Source organism: Myodes glareolus, chromosome 2 (genome assembly GCF_982192425.1).
Source record: "Myodes glareolus chromosome 2, mMyoGla1.1, whole genome shotgun sequence".
Lineage (NCBI taxonomy): Eukaryota > Metazoa > Chordata > Mammalia > Rodentia > Cricetidae > Myodes > Myodes glareolus.
The window spans coordinates 104,738,096-104,758,131 of record NC_142027.1 but is presented as its reverse complement, the minus strand read 5'-3'; the positions used below and the strand labels follow the sequence as shown (position 1 = coordinate 104,758,131).

Below are 20,036 nucleotides of genomic sequence, written 5' to 3'. Positions count from 1 at the left end.
GGCTAGCCCCTGGAGCTCTCAGCTGTTCCCTTCTGGCACCTGTGATCTTGAACACAGGGACAGGAGGCCTGGGGTGGGCGGGCAACTCCTTCCATACCCACACTCAGGCAACCTTCAAAACAGACCAGCAGTGGCTTCACTGGACTGCGCCGCACCTGCACCCTGGTTCAAAGGCAATCTCTGATGCTAACAGAACTCGTCTCTAATCAAAGACATGCAAATTCACAGGCACCTACTTACAACGTCTGGGGAAAAGGAAACAGAACTTCCAGAACATTCTCTATCCATGACAGACAAGATGATAGCAACACCAATACTTCACAGTTGCTGTTAACACAGCCCAGCAAGTGGCGGCAGCAGCCGGAGCGTTCCGCAGAGGGTAGTTTGCCCAAACAAAGCAATGTTTGGGAAGTCAATGGGTTCACACAGGAAGCATGTACTGCACAGATAGGAGAACACACAAACAGTGGACTGGCCAACTCTTGCATTCACATTAAAAAGAGCAAATTCAGAAGCGTAAGGCAGCTCATCCCAGGATTACAGAGATTGGGGCAGGAGGATTGTCTCAAGTTCGAAGTCAGCCTGGGTTACAAAGTGAGGCCTTGCCCCAAACAGAAAAAAAGATCTATATTAAACATTCTCACTGGCCCTGTAGAATGGAAAAGTTGGTGTTTATACTGTGATTATAACCCCCCAAATGCAGTCACTCATGATATGTGTATTTAAAACAAAGGTGCGTGTGGAGAGACAGCTCAGGCAGTGACACGTTTATCCTGTAAGCACAAGGGCCTGAGCTCCATCCCCAGCACGAGGGTGGTGGTGCTCGGAATCCCAGTACCGGGGAGACAGAGACAAGTGCCTAGTTCCTATAGTTCACTGGCCTGCCAGTCTAGCCTAATTGGTGAGTGTCAGGGCAGAGAGAAATCCTGTCCCAAAATACAGTGTCGGGTGAGAGGGATGCTGGGGAGATGGCTCAGCTCAGTGCCTGGGCTGCCATAGAGAGGATAAAAGTTAAGTTCCCAGCACATCAGGCAGCTCACAACTGCATTTTCACTCTGGTTCCAGAGGATCTGATGCCCTCTTCTGGTCTTCATGGGCACCTGCACTAATGTGCACACATCTATATGCTTATGGATAATTAAAAAGAAACCTTTGAAATAAAAACAAGGTGAACAGCACCTGAGGAAAAGCAGCCAAGGCTGGTCTCTGGCCTCCACAGACATACACACACACACACATATGTGCCCACCCACATGTGTACCTGTTCACACAAAAACAGATTAAAAAAAAAAAAAGAAGATGTCTTGCTGTCACCACGGTATTCATTCTTTTGTCTTAGAAAACAACCACCTGTACCAGGGTGAGTCTAGGTCTCAGGCACGGCCTACGCTCACCTCCCTGGCTGCAGCTAGGTCATCCTCCAGTTCCCGAAGCTGCTGGCTAGTAGCATCCAGGTTCTGCTTGCACAGCCTGTGGCACTCCAGCTGCTCCCGCATCTTCTCTTCCGCCGCAGCCTCACGCTCCTGGAGTTGTCGAATGCGTGCCAGGAGCTCCTGGTTACGATCTACCTCACGCTGTGGAGGAGGAAGAGCTTGGTCAGGGAGTGTGATACACAGAGGAGCTAGGCAGGCCTATCAGCCACAAAAGGACAGAAACAGGACAGACGAGAGACCTGGATGCCAGGGCTCCCGGTGCGGCAGCATGGTGCCTCCCACTCTGAGAGGCAATTGGCATGGACCGCACTCCACACTCGTCACACCATCTGCTCACCGCCACCCTCCTTGCAAGAGGAGATAAAGCATAGAAAATCTACAATTCAGACTTGACCTTGGAATGAAGCGGAGCTTCTGCAGCGCCAGCAGATCTTGTCTGGCCATGCTCAGGCTGTCATTAAAATGCGTTGAGACTCCCCACGGAGAAGATGACTACAGCAAAGAAGGGACACGGATGGCGGCCTGCAGGCAAGACCACTACTGCCCCAAGTGTCCATCACACACACCTTCGGGGCCACCACACTAATCTCCAGGGGAGCTCTGTGGCCCAGAGAGGTGGGGACAGTACTGAGGTTCAGTCACACACACTGTGACTACCATCACAGGGACATGAGGCTTATGTCAGCCTTGGACCTCTCCAGCTGAGCCTAGGGAAGGATGCTGAGAATGGTCACTCTGTCCTCAGCAGAAGCCATCCACCCAAGCTCCTACTCAGAGCCACCAAGAACGTCAGTAGGCAGTCCTACTCAATGAAGGCAGATGTCGCTTGTGTCAAAAACAGAGCTCCAGCCCCTAACCAACACACACACACACACACACACACACACACACACACACAGAGTGCTGCGGCCCCTAGGGAGAAGGAAGGCTGAACTACACCTTGAAGGGATCCAAGGGAACAGTAACTAATATTACAGCCTCAAAACAGGAGGAAGACCCTTCTGTAAGTCCCGGAGACCTACTCTGTGAGGCTCTGTGACTGAGGGAGGGGAGGGAAGGAGGCAGAGGAGGGAGAGATGGATCATAGCACTGCCAGAGCCAGGAGCACTCCACTGGCACTGTCGGCCCAATACAGACAGGTCCTCGGACCTTCAGCCTCACTCCCTGGTAGCTATTTTGGGAGGGGCGCCTGACCTGTCTTATCTGCCCACCATCAAATGAACAGTCCCAGAAAAGCCACTGTAGATGTCAAGACTCCAAAGGACAGTCTGGCAACTCCAAGACCTCACCCCTAGAGTGTTTCTGAGCAGGACAGAAGAACAGGCCTCTGAGCAGGCAGCTGGAGTCAGAAGGGTCAGGACCTCGCTTTGCCACCACTGCTGCCCTCTGTCTCCCCAAGAGGGGCCTTCCAGACCCAGTCACCAGCCCTCACTAATGTCCCCATGCCCATGAGACCGCATGAACTCTGCACACCAGAGACCTATGGCGGCAGACAGGCTCTGCCCTTGAGAAATATGCCCAAGAGGCAGGACCAGGCCACCAGCACAGGACATGGTCCGGGTAGGACAGATCTTCCTGTTACAGTTAATCTTGGTTGTCAACTTTGCAAGACTTAGAACGGCCTAGAAGACACACCTTCAGGGATCTATGAAGATGCTCCCTCAGAGGCTGACCTAAGGAAGGAGAACCCACACTGAAACGGGCAGTCTGATCCAAGTCTGGGGTCTCAGACTGAATAAAAAGAAGAACACGGAGCAGCACCATCCCTCTCTCTGCTTCCTGACTGGGTGTGATGTGACCAGCAGCCTCCTGCCCCTGCTGCCCACGCCTTCCCACCATGGTGGACTGTGCACCCTTGAACTGTGAAGCAAAATAAACCCTCCCTCCCTTAAGCTGTTGTCTGGTATTCTGTCACAGCAGCAAGGAAAGTAACCAACACAGGACCCTAACAAGGGGACTTCAGTCTTAACTCGCCAAGCCAGGATAGCACACCACAGCCAGCACTCTATATGCCAGACTTAACCCCACCCAACTAGCACCACCCCAGGGAAAATGCCAGCCATTCTCACAAGGGGGAAAAAAACCTGTGATGGGCACATCAGACAAGGACAGGGCAGACAGTCATCACAGGGATGGGAGGACCACATGGACTCTGAGTTCTGATGCATGACCTGAGTCACGGTGGCACTTCCATTCTGATCAGAGCCCTAGAACATCCCAGCAAAGCTGGTGATAAAACTGAAGCAGGGGAGTATGGTCCGGACAGGAGTGCTTGCTTTGCAAGCCTGAGGACCCCAGTTCCATCCCCAGAACCCACATAAAAAGTCAAGAGTATAGGAGACACACTTTGAGTCTTAGCTGTAGAGAGGCAGAAAAAGGAGGATCCCCGAGGCCCACTGGCCTATGAGAAAATCTATCTCAAAGGAGGTGGGTGGCATTCCTAAGGATGACACTAAGGTCGCCTTATTGCCTTTGCACTCATGTGCACCCACACCCACACATACACAAATAGTCAATTACAGTTTCCTGCACTGTTCATGCCCCCAAGTCACGGGGCTGCACTTCCCCACATGCCCACCCCCATGCCAGGGCACTTTCATGAAGTGGTAAGACACTACATAGACCCCAAAACTCTTTGAAAGCCTGCAACCTCTTGAGCCTATCACCCTATCCTACCCCTACCCCAGCACCCACTATTTCTTCCAGATCTGCACTGCAATTCTTCTGGAGAAAAGAGGAAACAGAGGCAAGTCAGGGACAGGTCTGCCCACAACACAGGGTCACTGAGCAACAGCCACAGCCAACAGCCCCCTCTGTGGTCACCCCCACATCAGATCACCCTTCTCCAACCTGCTAGCATCAGGTGGCCCTGCCAGCTGGGTCCCAGTTTGGCACAGCCTGACAAGTGCATGTAGCCCTCTGCCCCTGGGACTGGCTGGACCCACCTCGTAGTTCCTGGCGCTGGTGTTGGCAGCTCGCTCCAGCTCCACTCGAGCCCTCTTGTGGCTGAGCTCCATCTGCATCTTCTCCCGCTCCACTTGGATGAGGTAGGACTTCGAGCGGATCTGCTGTGCTCTTTCCTCCAGCTGAGCAGTTGATACCAAAGAGAAAAAAGAAGGCTCAGTAGTCACATCAAACAAGGTAGATGGCAGCCTGCAAAGCCAGCACTGAGGACAAGCAGACTCAGGCAAGAGTACTGCTACATAGCAAGATCCTGCATCAAAAAATAACAAAGGAAGGAGGGAAGAAAGAAGGAGGGGGGAGAGGAAGAGGTGGGAAGGGAAGGGGGAAGGGAGGGCAGGGCAGGGCAGGGTTGAACTCTGCATACTGCCCCAGCAAAGCACTGTCCTAAGTCTGAGTTTATATTTGGAAATGAGTGGGAGGCAGAAAGAAAGATTAAAAAGGAAAGGGCCTTGGGTCAGTTCAACAGCTCTTGTTATGAGCCAACTGTCAACCTGAAAGAATCTATTGCAACCTGGAAGGTGGGCCTCTGGGCATGTCTGCAGAGGGGTTTCGAGAGCTGAAGTTGGAAGACCTGCCCACTGTGGGTGGCACCATTCCCTGGGGTCCTGGACCATGTAAGGGGAGAAAAGGCTGAGCAGCAGCACGCGTTCACCTGTCTGCTTCCTGGTGTGGGGTGATGTGACCGCTGCTTCAAGCTCCTGCTGCCAAGACTCCCCGCCCTTCAGCTTCAACAAAATCAACCCTTTCTTCCTTAAGCTGCTTTTGTCAGGACATTTTATCAGAGCATCAGGAAAAATAACTAAGACACCGCATGAGCCTGAGAACCCGAGTTCAAATCCTCGGCAACCACATAAAAGAAAAAAGTCACAGGCCGGGCATGGAGGCGTACGCCTTTAATCTCGGTCCCTGGGAGACACAGGCAGGCGGACCTCTGTGAGTCCCAGCACAGCTCTGTAAGAGAGACCCTGTCTCTAAAAACAAACCGAAGAAATAAAGCAAAAGCAAGGTGCAGCTGTGTGCATTTGTGACCCAGCACTAGAAAGGCGGAGGCAGAAGATTCCCTGGGGCTCACCAGCCATGCCAGCCCCGTCAAACCAGCAAGCTCCAGGTGCAGTGAAAGGCCCCATCGCAAAAGAATGAAGTAGACAGCAGGTGAGGAAGACATCCAGCCTCAACCCCTAGCCTCACACGTGAATACACGTGTGAACACACAAAGAGCAGGACGAGGAAGACGGATGGATTTGAAAGTGACACCGTGGGAGTTTGTCTGCAGAGAGAGGATGCATTTGTTTTTCTACAGTTAACAAGATACCACAAGCATGGCACCTACATCAATGTGAGCTGACTGTTCTGGAGCTAAGCATCGGGATGCCAGGGGCTCAATCCTCACCTCCAAGGCTAAATTCTAGCCAGACAGGAGTTGTGCTATCTGGAGCTCGAGATCCTCTGGAGAACTCACAGAGGACAGAGGTCCACCTTCCTGCTGAGTTGTCAACCTGGAATGATGCTGTCCCTGGAATCTGCCCATGTCCCTCCCTGTGATCTTTTCTCTCTCCTACTTTGATTTTGAGGTTTACACCCAGACCCTGCACCCAACCTCTCTCTCTCTCTCTCTCTCTCTCTCTCTCTCTCTCTCTCTCTCTCATGACCCAGAGGAAATGTCATGCACTGTCATGAAGTCACTGTCTTCATGGGGGCCTTACTGCTCTACTTCACAGCACACCCTGGGTACTCACAGAACCTGGGGTGACCCACCTACTGAACCAACATTTCATCTAGAAACACTCTTGAGTACTCATACACACTTTAACTCAGAACCTCAGACTAGGGCAGTAGCTCTCCACAAAGGGCAAAGGAGCCCCTAGGGAACATTTGGTACTGTAGAGAGACATTCCAATTGCCAGACTGCCTATGCCAAGGTCAAGCCTTTCCCACCCCTTGACCTGTGCACTTGGGGGGTGTGTATGGTATATGAATGTGGGCCTGGAGGACAGAGGTCAACTTTGGGTATTTACCACGATCACCTCCACCTTATTTTCTTGGGGTCACTCACTAAACCCGGAGCTCATCTGTTCTAGACTGGCTGGCTAATGAGCTCCAGGATCCTCCTGTCTCCACCTGCTGCCCCTCTGAGCAATGGGCTTACAGATACATCACCATGTCCGATATTTACATGGAAACTGGGGATCCAAACTCAGGCCCTCATATTTGCACAGCCAGCACTTCACCCACCGGGTCAGCTCCCTAGCCACAAAACAGTGTCTTTATTCCCATCTCGCCTCATTTCCACTCCCGCCTGCTGACGGGAGGTATGAGTCACTTCACATCCCAGGTCTTTGTTTTAGTGGCAGGGTCCTGCTATGTAGTCCAGGCTAGCCTCAGACTCACATTACCTGGGCCTCCATCTCCCAACAGTACCACGCCCAGCTCCTGGCCTATGTCTCAGTGGTTGGACTTTCTGCAGAGGAGGAAACTCCCAGCTTGGGGGAGCAGCACCACACAGTGCCCAGGGACCTTAGACACCTTGACGCACCTCTTCCTCCTGCTGGAGCTCTTCCACAACAGACAGACAGACAGACAGACACATACACACACACACACACACACACACACACACACACACACACACACACAGCGGGTCAGGTTGTATGGCAAATGCTGCACATAAAATAAAACAAATCTAAAAAAAATTTTTTTTTAATAAAATAAAACTTAAAGTATAGCTCAGTGGTAGAGTAAGTGTCTAGCATGTACAGGATCCTGGGTTCAATACTCAAGAAAGGGGGTGGAGGATGGTTTAACACCAAAAAAACATTGTTATAAAAAACCTACTCTTGGCCAGGTGGTGATGGCACACGCCTTTAATCCCAGCACTTGACAAGCAGATCTCTGTAAGTCTGAGGCCAGCCAGCTCTACAAAATGAGTTCCAAGACAGCCAGGACTATTACACAGAGAAACTGTCTCAAAAAAAAAAAAAAAAGCAAAGCAAAGCAAACAAAAAAGCCCTACCCTCAAGATGAAAGACTGCTTACCACCAAAAAGCTGTGTACAGGCTAGTACTGTGACAAACAGTGACTCGGTCAGCAAACCAACGCACACAAACATTGTCCACTTTGCCGGGCAGGGCATGAGCCTCACCAGGGCTCCCAGAGCAAATGAAGCTCCTGGCTCATCACAGAACAGCTCCAGAGAAGAGGGGAGATGGAGGGGGTGGAGGGGGGGGAGCAAAGAAGCCCAGTCCAGAGCAGCCTGGCATGGTCACTGGTGCACTGACAGACCAAGCAAAGCTGAAACATCACTGTCTTCCTTGAACCCAGAAGCCCGAACCCCAACTGGAGCTCTTCCTTCAGGAGACCTGGTCCTTTTGCAATGGTATCCACTGGAGCATTCTGAGGAATTAGAATGGGGTGAAACAGGACTACAAATCACAATAAACTTCTGTCAGCAAAAGTCACCCTCTGTTGTACATGCCTTTATTCCCAGTACTTGGGGAGCAAAGACGGGCAGATCTCAGTGTGTTCAAAGCCAGCCTGGTCTACATAGTGAGTTCCAGGACAGCCAGGACTACACAGTGAGACCCTGTCTCAAAAATCCAGCTCAAGGCCTAGCTCATGCTGACCCACCCACTACCCAAAGCTTGAGCTGGCCCCACCAGGTCAGATGTGTGCTCAAAGCCCCACGAAGCAGGCCACTCACCTGCATGTTCTTCTCATACTGCAGCTGCAGGGACCCTGGGGCGGAGGTGGACACGTCCAGGCCTGAACCTCCCTCCACTCGCTGAGAAATGAAGCTGTTCAGAGACCTCAAGGTGGACAGGACTGTGGTGTTCTCCCCCAGGTCTTCCATGGCCACGTTTCTTCCGGGAGACAAAGCAAAAGTCAGAGCCAGCCTTCCTGTAATGTTGTCTGTTGGCACAGCCCACCCCCCTAGGACCACTGTGGAGTCAACCACCATGTTTTCAATGTTAACCTGGAGCCAATACTGCCAACGCTGCAGAGAGAAAATGAGGCACCAAAGCAATGCCACACAGTATGTCTGTGTCAGCAGGTAGAGGCCAGAGGATCAGCACAGGAGCAGGAGGCTAGCTTGAGCAACATGAGACTCTGCTTTGAAGAAAGAAAGGGAAAAAAAGGAACCGGGTATGGCTCATAGTCGTTAATCCCAACACTCACTCAGACAGAAGCAGGAAGATTTCTGAGTTCAAGGCCAGCCTGATATACACAGCCAAGTTCCAGCTCTGTCAGGTCTGCAGAGAGAGAGATACCCTATCTCCAAAAAAGGGGAGGAGGTGGTAAAAGAGGGCTCATTGTTTAAGAATGTTTATTGCTCTTACAGAGGACCCAAGTTCAGCTCCCAGAACCCACATCAGGCTGATAACTGCCTGTAATTCCAGTTCCAGGGCATCCAGTGTCTTCAGGCCTCCCTAAGCACTGCACTCATGTGCAGACACATGCACAATTTGAAATAAAAAATAAACTTAATAACAGGGAGAGTGAGATGGCTCAGTGGGTAAAAGCAGTAGCAACCGACACTCGATAACCTGAGCTCCATGCCCAGAGCCCACAGAAGGGCAGCGTCATGGTTCTTCACTCATACCATGGCACCCATGCGCCTGCAGTAGAAAGACATGGTGTGAAATCTGGACATAGTGGCCAGTTTCTGTAATCCCAGCATTCCTACTGCAAAATGTGAGATGAGACAAAAGCATCCTCCAGTGCTCACACCACACACATACACACATACACACACCACACAGATTGCAAAACGTCATGCCACAATCCCAAGCCACCACCTGAGGGCTCATCTGCACACCAGACAGGCAGACAGACATTCAGCTCCTGCAAGGAGGTGCTCAGAGATATAGGGACACACCTCCCAAAGCCACACTCACCACAAATGTGGCCTCTGGGAATCAGAAACAAACACTTAACAATCAGGTGATGGTGGCCCCAGCAATGCTGTTACCAGCAATGTTGCTCAATGTTCCCACTGGGGCTCACATAAAGGGAGGTCCTACAGGTTCCTAGCGCCTATACTTAACTAAGCTTCACCCATAAACCCCCTTGGGTGATAGCCCACCTTGGAAGGGAACCGGAAGGGCCATGCTGGAAGGTGCCGCTGTTGACACACACTGGGCACCTCCAACCGCTGTACATTAACACACACAAGCTCACAGCACGTCGGCCAAGCCAGGCTTCTTGCAGAGTGCTTTTTTTTTTTTTTTTTTGTCCTTTTTTTTTTTTTAACTTTTAAAGTTTCTAGAGAGATTTTGTGTGAGAGCCTGTTTTGTGTCAAGAAAAGCTCTCTCTATAACCCTAGTTGACCTGGAAATCCCTGTACAGAACAGGCTGGCCTCAAACTCGGAGTACTTGCATTAAAGGTATACACTACCACTCCAGGCTCCTCTTTTTTAAGACCTGGTCCTGCTCTCTGGCCCCGGGTGGCCTGACACTGTGCTTTCAATCTACAGGAGTCATGCTGCTGCACAGCCCCCTAAAGCACGGCTTCAAACTTCACCCCAACTTTCCAGACCCGGGGTGAGGAGCATGGAGGACAGACAGGACACCAACTATCCTGGCTAGCCTGTGAGCTGAGAGTCAGGCGAACTGTCCTTTGCCCCTAGCCAAGTCACAGCTGGGCAAACCAAAGGAGGAAGAGTATGGCCTAGTGCCACAGGCCTGTCATCCCAGACACTCAGGCATGAGCACAAGTTCAAGGCTCAGTTACGCAGGTTAGTAAGACCTGGTCTCAGAGGGCTGGGGATGCAGTGCAGTGCTAGCGTGTTTGCCCAACATGCTTGAAGCCCTCGTTATGGCTCAAATGGGGTGGGGGGAGCAACCAGTGGCCATCCCAATACCCGGCCGTGCTGGTGTCTTTCAGGTCCAGCGTGCTCAGGGTGAAGAAACAAGACAAGGAGCAGGAGGCTGAGCGGTAGCACAGGTTTATTATGTTATTATGAGGGTATCTATGGAGAGGGTCTCCCATAAAGACTAGAGCTGGACTGGGGAGAGCATTTCTTCAACCTAGGTTTTTATAGATGTCTTACTCAAGTGCAAACCTCTAGTTTATGAATCAGCTGTGTGTCTCTTTGACTAAGTGAACGTGAATTAGACCCTGGGGCTGGAGGGTGGTCTGAAATGTGAAGCATCTTATAGACTTCACCCACTCCCTTTCTGTAGCCAAACCTTGGATTTGTACTTTTGTTCTAAGTGCTAACATCTTCCTCTTCCACCTGGATTGACTCTAACATATGAAAAGGGAAGCCCCTAAACACCAAAAAAAGAGAAAGAAATGCTTTATAAAAAAAGTGGGGGTGCAGGCAGGCCACTGATGGAGGAGCCATGGTGGTTGATTGGTGCTAGATGGGGTGTCACTGCGGGAAGGCCTGTGGTACCCCACCTGCCAGACCCACCAAAGGAAGAGGTTTCTGATATTGGGGAGTAATGAGTTTAATCTTTGGGAGGCAAAACAGGTTAGTCCGTGTAGTGGGACTGAACGGCTGAGGGACTGGGCAGGACAGACATTTCTGCTACAAGTCTGTTAAAGAGACAGGGACCAAAGGTGAGGAGGAGCCCTGGGATCAGAACCAACGCTCCAGCCAACACCTCAGAGAATACTGTACCCATGTGTGCTCGCACTTTGTTGTCAAGGTCCCAAGACTCGGCCTTGGAGTTTCTGGAGGAATCTGTACCAGAGCTTTCAGAAGTATGACATGCAGGTGACGCTGAGGACATGGTGGAGACACCGAGGCCCATAAGAGGGCAAATCAGAGATATGAGCCAGAGAGAATGGAGGCTAGGAGAGGAAGAAACTCCATGCTGGGATAGAGAATTCAGACCTCCCAATGGGGAGGTGGACATAGTACCATACCTACAGAGAAAGAAGACTCCCAGAGAAGTGATACCAAAGGTCAGTCACTTAAAAAAAAAAAAAAAAGAAGAAGCTGGACAGATGGCTCAGAGGTTAAGAGCACTGGCTGCTCTTCCAGAGGTCCTGAGTTCAATTCCCAGCAATAACATGGTGGCTCACGACCATCTGTAATGAGATCTGGTGCCCTCTTCTGGTCTGCAGGCATACATGCAGGCAGAACACTGTATATATAACAAAGCTTTATTTTTTTAAAAACAGGTAGAAAGGAAGAAAAATATTTGGAGTAATGTCCCAGCTGTCTAGAACTGTCACCTCATTTTCCCATACTGAGTATTTACCAGTAGGATAGCACTGGCAAGACGCTGATAGGTTCCCACTGTGGCCAGCTGGGAGTATCCCCAATGAGCAAAGAGGTGGGGAGTGCAGAAGGAGAGACACGTGAGATGGGTGTGATGGGGCACACCTTTAATCCCAGCAGTGATCTGCAGAGTGAGTTCTAGGACAGCCAAGGTTACATAAAGTGAGCCTGTCTCAAAAAACCAAATTAAAAAATAGAGAGAGGCTAGACATGGTGGCACACGTCTTTAATCTCAGCACTTATGAGTTCGAGGCCAGCCTGGTCTACAGAGCTAGTTCCAGGAAAGCCACGACTGCACAGAGAAACTCTGCCTTGAAAAGTGAAAGGGAGGAAGGGAGGGAGGGAGGGAGGAAGGGAGGGAGGGAGGAAGGGAGGAAAGAGATAAATAAAAGAATAAAAGAGAGCAAGGTTGATGCCAGTGAAGTGAGAGCCAGTTAAGCATCTCCAAGTGCATCCGGGTTGCAAAAGTAGCTGAGGCACTGATGGTGTGAAGTTAAAGGGACATGGGGGACAGTGAGAAAGGGGATTCTTGCACTGTGTATCTGGACATTCAAAGGGGAAAGCTTTCAAAGAGATGCTCTGGTGTTTGCAGAAGAGAATGTGATGGTGACCTTACAGAGAGAAAGAGATCTGGAAGACAGGGAGGGAGGGAGAGAGGGAGGAAGGGAGGGAGGGAGGGAGGGAAGGAGGAAAAGAGCGAAGGAGGGAGAGAAGGAAGCCAGAAGGATCTGGGTGGAAATGTCCAGTCCCACTCCAGCAGGGAAGGTGGGTTAGAGCCAGAAGAGGCTTAAGTGGCTGAACTGGAGACAGACAGCACAGCTCACCTACGGGCTTTCTGAAGGAAGCCAGTAGCAGCTAGAGAAAGGGAGAGCCTGAGGCTCTTTTCAGATCAGTAGCAGGCTGGGCCAGGGAGGGAGTAGGTGCATGGAGATGTATGTGTTGATCCAGGCTGACACAGGGGCCATGACAGCAGGACTGCTGCATTCCCATGGGCCTGCAGGTCCAGGGCACTCGTAAGAGAACCTGGATGAGGGCAACAGGCAGCGTCCAGCTGTCAAACGGAAGCTAGGAGCTAGGAAAGCTGGAAAGCACAGACAAGAGAAGTGCGCCAGGGTTCTTGAGTGGCAAGCACTGACAGGTGGCAACCAGTCAGGTGGCGAGACCTAGGTACTGTAAGGGTAGAGGGATGCTGCCTCCTGGTTGGGCACGCTTCTTAGTTTGGAATGGTGGAATCAAAATGGAATGGTATAACTCTAATTCAGACAGTGAGGGTTGTGATAATTACCTGGTGTGGGGCTGGAGAAATGGCTTACTGGGTAAAGATGCTTGCCACCAAGCCTGCTGACCTGAGTTTGATCCCCATGACTCACATGGAGAAGGGGAAGAACTGAGTACCACAGCATGACACCTGTGCACCTTGAAAAATTCACACATGAGGGGTGGAATAACAGTGCACAAATTAATCCCAGCACTCAGGAGGCAGAGGCAGGAGGATCTCTGTGAGTTCAAGACCAGTTTGGTCTACAGAGAAGTTCCAGGACAGGCTCCAAAACTACATAGAGAAACCCTGTCTCGAAAAAACAAAAAATAAAATAAAATTTAAAAAAAAGGGGGGGGCTATAGAGTACCCTCACAACAAAAGCAGACAGATTCAGGATTAGGCAACAGGTTGGCCATCCTTTAACTGGCCCTCTATACACACACACACACACACACCAGAACAGAGACAGGACTCTAGGGTGGGTACAGAATATTCTGCTAGGTCTGAAGAAGGCTCTTCATCCAATAAGAACAAAACAGGCTTGCCAGAAACAGACAATGTTGCCCTGGGTTCAAAAGTCATGGTGGAGATAGGGGCAGCAGACCCCAAGCCTCCTAGGTCTCCTACCAAGAGCCAAGTAATCACATAGGCCCTCTTCTGGAGGTCACCTGCGCTGCCCTAATACTTCCAGTTAGAGTCAGCCCACGGAACACTGACTAGACCACTGACGTTGTGGTCCCCATCCTGAACATGGAGGGAATCTGCATGTGCCCTGGTGGCTTCCCAAAGTCCTTCCCAGTCTTCTGGAAGAGGAAGGAGAGGCTGCCGTAGATGGCATGCCAGGTTAGACTGAAGGACCAGGGAAGGTATTGGGATTCCGTATGAGATGTGGAGGGTTCCGTGGTAAAAGAGCCCAAGCATTTCTCAATCTGAGAAAGGTCCTTGAGAAGAAAGGGAATGTACAACGCACTTGAGAGGCTAAGGCAAGACCATGAGTTTGAAGCTAGCCTTGGTTATACAGCCAGATCCAGGTGACAGAGCCAGAGCTAATCTCAAAAAAAAAATTAAAAAATAAATAAATAAAAAATAAAAATAAATAAATAAATAAATAAACAGATTTAATTTTTTGAAATTTAGCCTGAGTTTTCCACTTAACTAGAACCTTGGCATTCACCCCAATTACATACATAGCAAAGCTGGTAGACTTCGTGGGCAACAGGCACGGTAGGAAGAAGCAAGCCTCTGCTCTCCAAGATCAAATGAAAGCCGCTTTCTGTCCTCCCTCCTCTGGCTAACTGAGAACTCAGTCACTAACACACTAGTATGAAGGGCAGCAGTGCCAGGAGCTGCCACGCTACACAGGCATCCAAAGTTGTACCCACTCAACAGAAACCCTGAACTGACAGACAGCAGACCCTCCCCAGGACACTAGCTGCTCCAGAGGGCTTCCGAGCTGACAGGTACACAGCTTCTTTCTGGTCTCAGCCCAGGGACAGCCTGGGACCCTGGCACTTGGTGACACAGGTCTGTCACCCCAGGTACTCGGAAGGCTGAGACAAATTCAAGGGCTGATCACGAGTTCAGGCCTGCTTGGGTTACATAGGGAGTTCGAGGCCAGGTTGGAAAACTTGGGAAGACTTAGCACAGAATAAAAAGTAAAAAGAGTGCCAGGCGGTGGGGGCACGGGCCTTTAATCCCAGGACTCAGGAGGCAGAGGCAGGTGGATCTCTGTGAGTTCGAAGCCAGCCTGGTCTATAGAGTGAGTTCCAGGACAGGCTCCAAAGCTACACAGAGAAATCCTGTCTCAAAGGAAAAAAAAAGTAAGAAGAGGGCTGAGGATGGGGTTGGGTGGGTGACCGCTTAGCATGCACGGAGCCCTAGGTTCACTCCACAGTACTGGGGTTGAGGTTGGGAGGAATGGGGATCACAGTCTGAAATGCACTTTATGTCAAGCAAGACAAATAGGGTTCCATCCCTTCCATATGGTGGAAGGAGAGAACCAACTCCTACAAGTTGTCCTCCTCCACAGGAAACCCTGGAATGTATACTGACACACCTACACACACACGTTAATTAAATCAACTAAAATTTTTAAAAGAACTTAGACATAGCTCAGGGGCAGAGTGCTTGCCCAACATACAGGAGGTCCTATGTTCAATCCCAATACCGCCAAAAATAAACGAATAAATAAAGTGGGCTTGAGATAAGATCCAGCGCTAACAGGGGCTTGCCGTCAAGACTGTCAAGTTGACTTCGATCTCCCAGACCTACAGGGTTGCAAAGAGGTAACCGACTCCGACCCCGGAGCCCTTCAGACCACAGACCACGTCGCCCCCCACCCCCGGTCCAGGCACGCCTCCCCGCGCCCTGCAGCGGGACACAGGAATGGGAGACCAGCCACTCCGGCCCCGGGAGCGCGACACCCGAGACCCTGCACAGGGAAGGCGCGCGACAGGAGCCGACCCCGAGCCGTGTGCATGCACAATCGCGACGGACAGCTCCATCCCATATCTTCGTTGCGTCCCCGGCAGGGCGCGCAGTTATCAGTCACGCAAACCCAGACACTCAGTCACTAACCTCAGCCGAGCAGTCCGGCGCAGCAGCCGACGCTCGGATCTCCCTCCTCTCCACCGGCGTCTACGTCTCGCGAGACTTCCGCGAAAGTCTCGCGAGATCTGAGAAAGCGGCCCGTAAAGCGTAGAGTATTTGCGTCCACAGGCGTGCCCAGAGGTTGATGCGCCTGAGGACAGGCAGTTCTACGTCCCCGGCGTCCTGCCTAGGGACCTGGAACCAAAGCTGAGCCAGGGTGTCCCACTGGCCCACAAGGCATTCTTCCACCGCACCTGAGTGCTCAGTAGTGTGTGGAATAGCCCAGCCTGCGGAGGGATCAAATTTTAGGGAAGTTGACGTTTCCCTCAACGTTGCTACTATGTAAACATAGGTTATTTTGTTTTGTCTCGGGCAATGTTTTTGGATTTCGGTTGGTTAACATGTTTCTCTCTCTTTCTTTCCTTTGAAAATGAGAATTCCTGGGAAGAAAATTGTGTCTGCGAAGGCGGATTGATTGATTGACGTCAATGATGGTGCGGGTTCAAGATCCACAGTCTGATGACGATTTGGGATTAGAGGCAGGCGCCCCCAACCGGGAAGTAGTGGCGCGCTCCTTTAATCCCAACACTCAGGAGGCAGGAAGATCTCTGTTGAGTTCGAGCCCAGCCTGGTCTACCGAGCTAATTCCAGGACAGCCGCGGTTGTTAGACAGAGAAACCCTGTCTCAAAAAACTTAATAAATAAAATAAAAATAAACTATCTCTCACCCTCAACACCTGAGAAACAGAATTTTACCCTGTAGCCCAGGCTAGCCTCAACCTCACTGTGTAGCCCAGGTGGGCCTGGGACTCCCAGCAATCCATCAGCCTCCTTAGTGCTGCTGAAACTGGTCTGCGTCTTTGGTTACCAGATTCTTGAGACAAAGGACCCCAAGATATTAGAATCCTCCTAAGGATATCTTTCCAGGAGAAGAAAAGACTGAAGGCTTGGGGCAGCCATAGGAAGAACTTATCTCCACAAAAATGATTAGGAGTTTGTCATCTTAGAGCTGAGACAAAGATGGGACTGTTCACACCCAGGCCAGACAGCTTCCGGGTGCCAATCTCTTGCCCTCTGTTTAAAACCCTACGTCAGTGTCAGGCCCCTGAACTGGTTCTTGGAGACAGCCTGGAACTCTGTGTGCTTCTTCCCACTGTGGCCACATTAAATAAATCTCCCTTTTCTGATTTGCTATCAGTCTGGCTCTTTTTAATTATTGAGGACAAGTGGCCAAACCTGGCTGGTTGGGACACAGCCTGGGACAATAAATCTCTTAACACTGGGATGATAAGCATGTGCCACCATGCCCAGCTGGGGTTTGCTGTAGAATAATCTTTTAGTACACTGTGAAAATTTGTCACTCGGATTGGTTTAAAAGCTGAATGGCCAATAGCCAGGGAGGATTTTCAGGGCAGAGAGGACGCTGGGAAGAAGGGGGGAGAGGCAGGGAGTCGCCAAACAGAAAGGAAGCAGCTGGGGAGAGCAGAGTAAAGGTAATAAAGCCACAAGGCAGAAAGTTAATAAAAATGGGTTAAGTTATAAATGCTAATTAGAAACAAGTCTAAGCTATCAAATGAGCTTTTATAAATAATATGAAGTCTCTGAATGATTTTTTGGGGATCTCCTGGTGGGACGGAAAAAGTTTGACTACAGGTGTTCTGTTTGGGTGAGATTTTGGTTTTGTTGTTTGGTTGGTTTTGGTTTTCTTCAAGATGGCCTCACCCTGGCTGTTCTGAAACTCCCTCTGTAGACCAGGATGGCCTCGAATTTACAGATTCTCTTACCTCTGCCTCACTAGTGCTGGGATTAAAGGCATGAGCCACACTAAGCTCAGCCTGAGATTTTTGTTTGTTTCTCATGTTTGTTTGTTAGGCCAGAGTTAAAAAAAAATATTTATTTATTATGTATAAAATATTTTGTCTGTGTGTATGTCTGCAGGCCAGAAGAGGGCACCAGACCTCATTACAGATGGTTGTGAGCCACCATGTGATTGTCAGGAATTGAACTCAGAACCTTTGGAAAAGCAGGCAATGCTCTTAACCACTAGCCATCTCACCAGCCCCCTGAAATACTCTTTTTTAAATTCCACAAGGTTTCATTAAGTTCCCCAGCCTAGCCTTGAACTCATGATTATCCTGTCTTAACCTCCCACATCGCTTGTATTACAGGTGTGTCATAACACACACACCCAGCTCTATAGTGTGGGCTTGAAGTACTATAGTCTTAGACTTTTTCCTGTGCCCACTGGAAATCCAAACTGAGCTACCCCAGGGTTTTGCTTGCCAGAAGAGCTCTAGGGCTCCTTCCCTCGATTAGGTCAACCGTAACCGATGGCAGCATTTCTCCCATCCTTGATGATGGACCCTTTTAGGTAACAGTGTAAACAGTGCATCTCTGATGCCAGTGCAGTCTATCTTTTTGCTTTGTTTTTCGGGATAGGGTTTCTCAGTGTAACCCTAACTGTCCTGGAACTCTGCCTGGTCAGTGCTGGGATTAAAAGCATGTACCACCACCCCAGGCTTAACAGTGTAATTTTAAGAAAGTTTCCAGAAAGCTATTCTCCCTTCAACTTAACCTTCTTCTGTGCTGATGGACTGATTTGGGGGGAGGTTGGGAGGTGGCAGGTCTGGAGCCTAGCTAAAACTTACTCTGACTGTTCAGCCTCCCTAAACAGTCATTCCCTGCCCACCTCTGTGTCTGACCTAACATCCTGTAACAGATAAAACCTTTGGGATGCATTCCTAAACACCTTTCATATCTGCCAGCTAAAAGGCTAAATACTATCAGGTAACATCTGAGGTGTACAGCCGAGATTTCTCTGCTTGGCTGTAGTCGCCTACTTAATGTTTCCAGCGTGTTTGGGTGGCGGTGGTACACGTCTTTAACCCCAGCACTTGGGAGGCAGAGGCAGGCAGATCTCTGAGTTTGAGGCCAGCCTGGTCTACAGAGTTCCAGGACAGCCAGGGCTACACAGAGAACTGTCTCAAACAAACAAGCAAAGTGCTTTGACCTAGAATTTTCTTCTGTTACTATAAAAACTTAAACTAGTATTCTGCTGGAACATGGGATGTGGCGTGACCGAAATGTGTGTTTCTGAGCCACAGTCACTCAGACTGGGCTCCAAGATAAACTCTCTCTTACCCCCTTTGAGGTGAAAGCCACGTTTGCGTTCTCTCGCTCTGGTGTAGGCGCTCTCCGCTGTGACCCTCCGCAGATCCACTGAGGGAGCCACACAGCAACCGCAGCTGCTTGGCGCCAGAGTATGAGTCCGGCTTCAAACGTCCCGTCTGTTTCAAACACCCAGGGCAGACATTTGCCCATGAAAAGCCTTTGAGAAGGGCTGGAGAGATGGCTCAGCGGTTAAGAGCACCGCCTGCTCTTCCAAAGGTCCTGAGTTCAATTCCCAGCAACCACATGGTGGCTCACAACCATCTGTAATGAGATCTGGTGCCCTCTTCTGACCTGCAGGCAGAGTACTGAGAATACTGTATACATAATGAATAAATAAATCTTTTTAAAAAAAAAAAAGAAAGAAAAGAAAAGAAAAGCCTTTGAGAACTCTGATGGCCATTTGCACCCTTCATAGCACAAGGAACTGCTGACAACGGTGCAGACAAACTGCCGCATTCTCTCTCTGGGTCTACAAAGAGGTGCCACTTTCCATGATTTTTGTTTGTGTTTTGTTTTGAATTTATGTGTGTGGTGTCTGTGCACATTAGTACAGTACCCATGGGGGCCAGAAGAGGGCGTCAGATCCCAAGGGTTCAGGGTTACTAATGGTTGTGAGCTGCCATGTGAGTGCTGAGAACCTGGGTCCTCTGGGGGAATAGCGCTTCACCTCAGATCTATCTCTCCTGCCCCTGTAAGTTTTGGGGTTTTTGTTTTGTTTTGTTCTTTTTTTGACATAGGGTTTCTCTGTATAGCCCTGGCTGTCTTGGAACTCACTCTGTAGACCAGGCCGGTCTCAAACTCAGAAATCCACCTGCCTCTGCCTCCTGAGAGCCGGGATTAAAGACATACGTCACCACCACCCAGCTTTGGTCCCCTCCCTTTTATAGCCTTCAATCGCCATCAGTCTTAATCATAACTCTCTTCAAACACGTCATGAACCAGGTGTGGCAATATCCACTTGCAATCCCAGCCCTTGGGAGATGAGGCAGGAGGATTGTGAGCTCATAGCCAGCTCAGGCTACAGAGTGAAACCCAATCTCAAAAACAAATAATAATAACAAAAAAAAAAATCCAGAAAGATAAAATCATGATATAGAAGACTGTTTAGTTTTGTTTCCACCACCTAAAAGCAACCTTGGGAGGAAAGGGTTTACTTGACTTCCTCACCCCAGTCTAACCTATCACTGAAGAAAGTCAAGGCGAGTACTCAAGTCAGGAACCTAGAGGCAGTAATTGAAGCAGAGGCCACGGAGGACCCCTGTTTACTAGCTCGTCCTTTGTGTCTTGTTTGCCTTGCTTGCCTTGCTTTCTTACACAACTCAGGACTACCTGCCCAGGGCTGGCGCTGCTCATACTGGGCTGGGCCCTCCTCCTATTGAGCTGGGCCCT

The 20,036-nt window shown here is 50.2% G+C and overlaps 1 protein-coding gene across 2 annotated transcripts in view; it reads right to left on the bottom strand.

The window, feature by feature from the left end:
- The window catches only part of Mad1l1 (mitotic arrest deficient 1 like 1), a 317,552-nt gene extending 301,991 nt beyond the window's left edge, over positions 1 to 15,561 (bottom strand). For both annotated transcript variants that reach the window (XM_048436907.3, XM_085683370.2), the window contains exons 1-4: positions 15,465 to 15,561; positions 8,095 to 8,254; positions 4,379 to 4,519; positions 1,395 to 1,574 (exon numbers count right to left, since the gene is read on the bottom strand). In XM_048436907.3, the coding sequence (XP_048292864.3) occupies positions 1,395 to 1,574; positions 4,379 to 4,519; positions 8,095 to 8,244 (471 nt within the window). In that variant the 5' untranslated portion in view covers positions 8,245 to 8,254; positions 15,465 to 15,561. The remainder of the gene's footprint in view (positions 1 to 1,394; positions 1,575 to 4,378; positions 4,520 to 8,094; positions 8,255 to 15,464) is intronic.
- Positions 15,562 to 20,036: the final 4,475 nt, after the last annotated feature.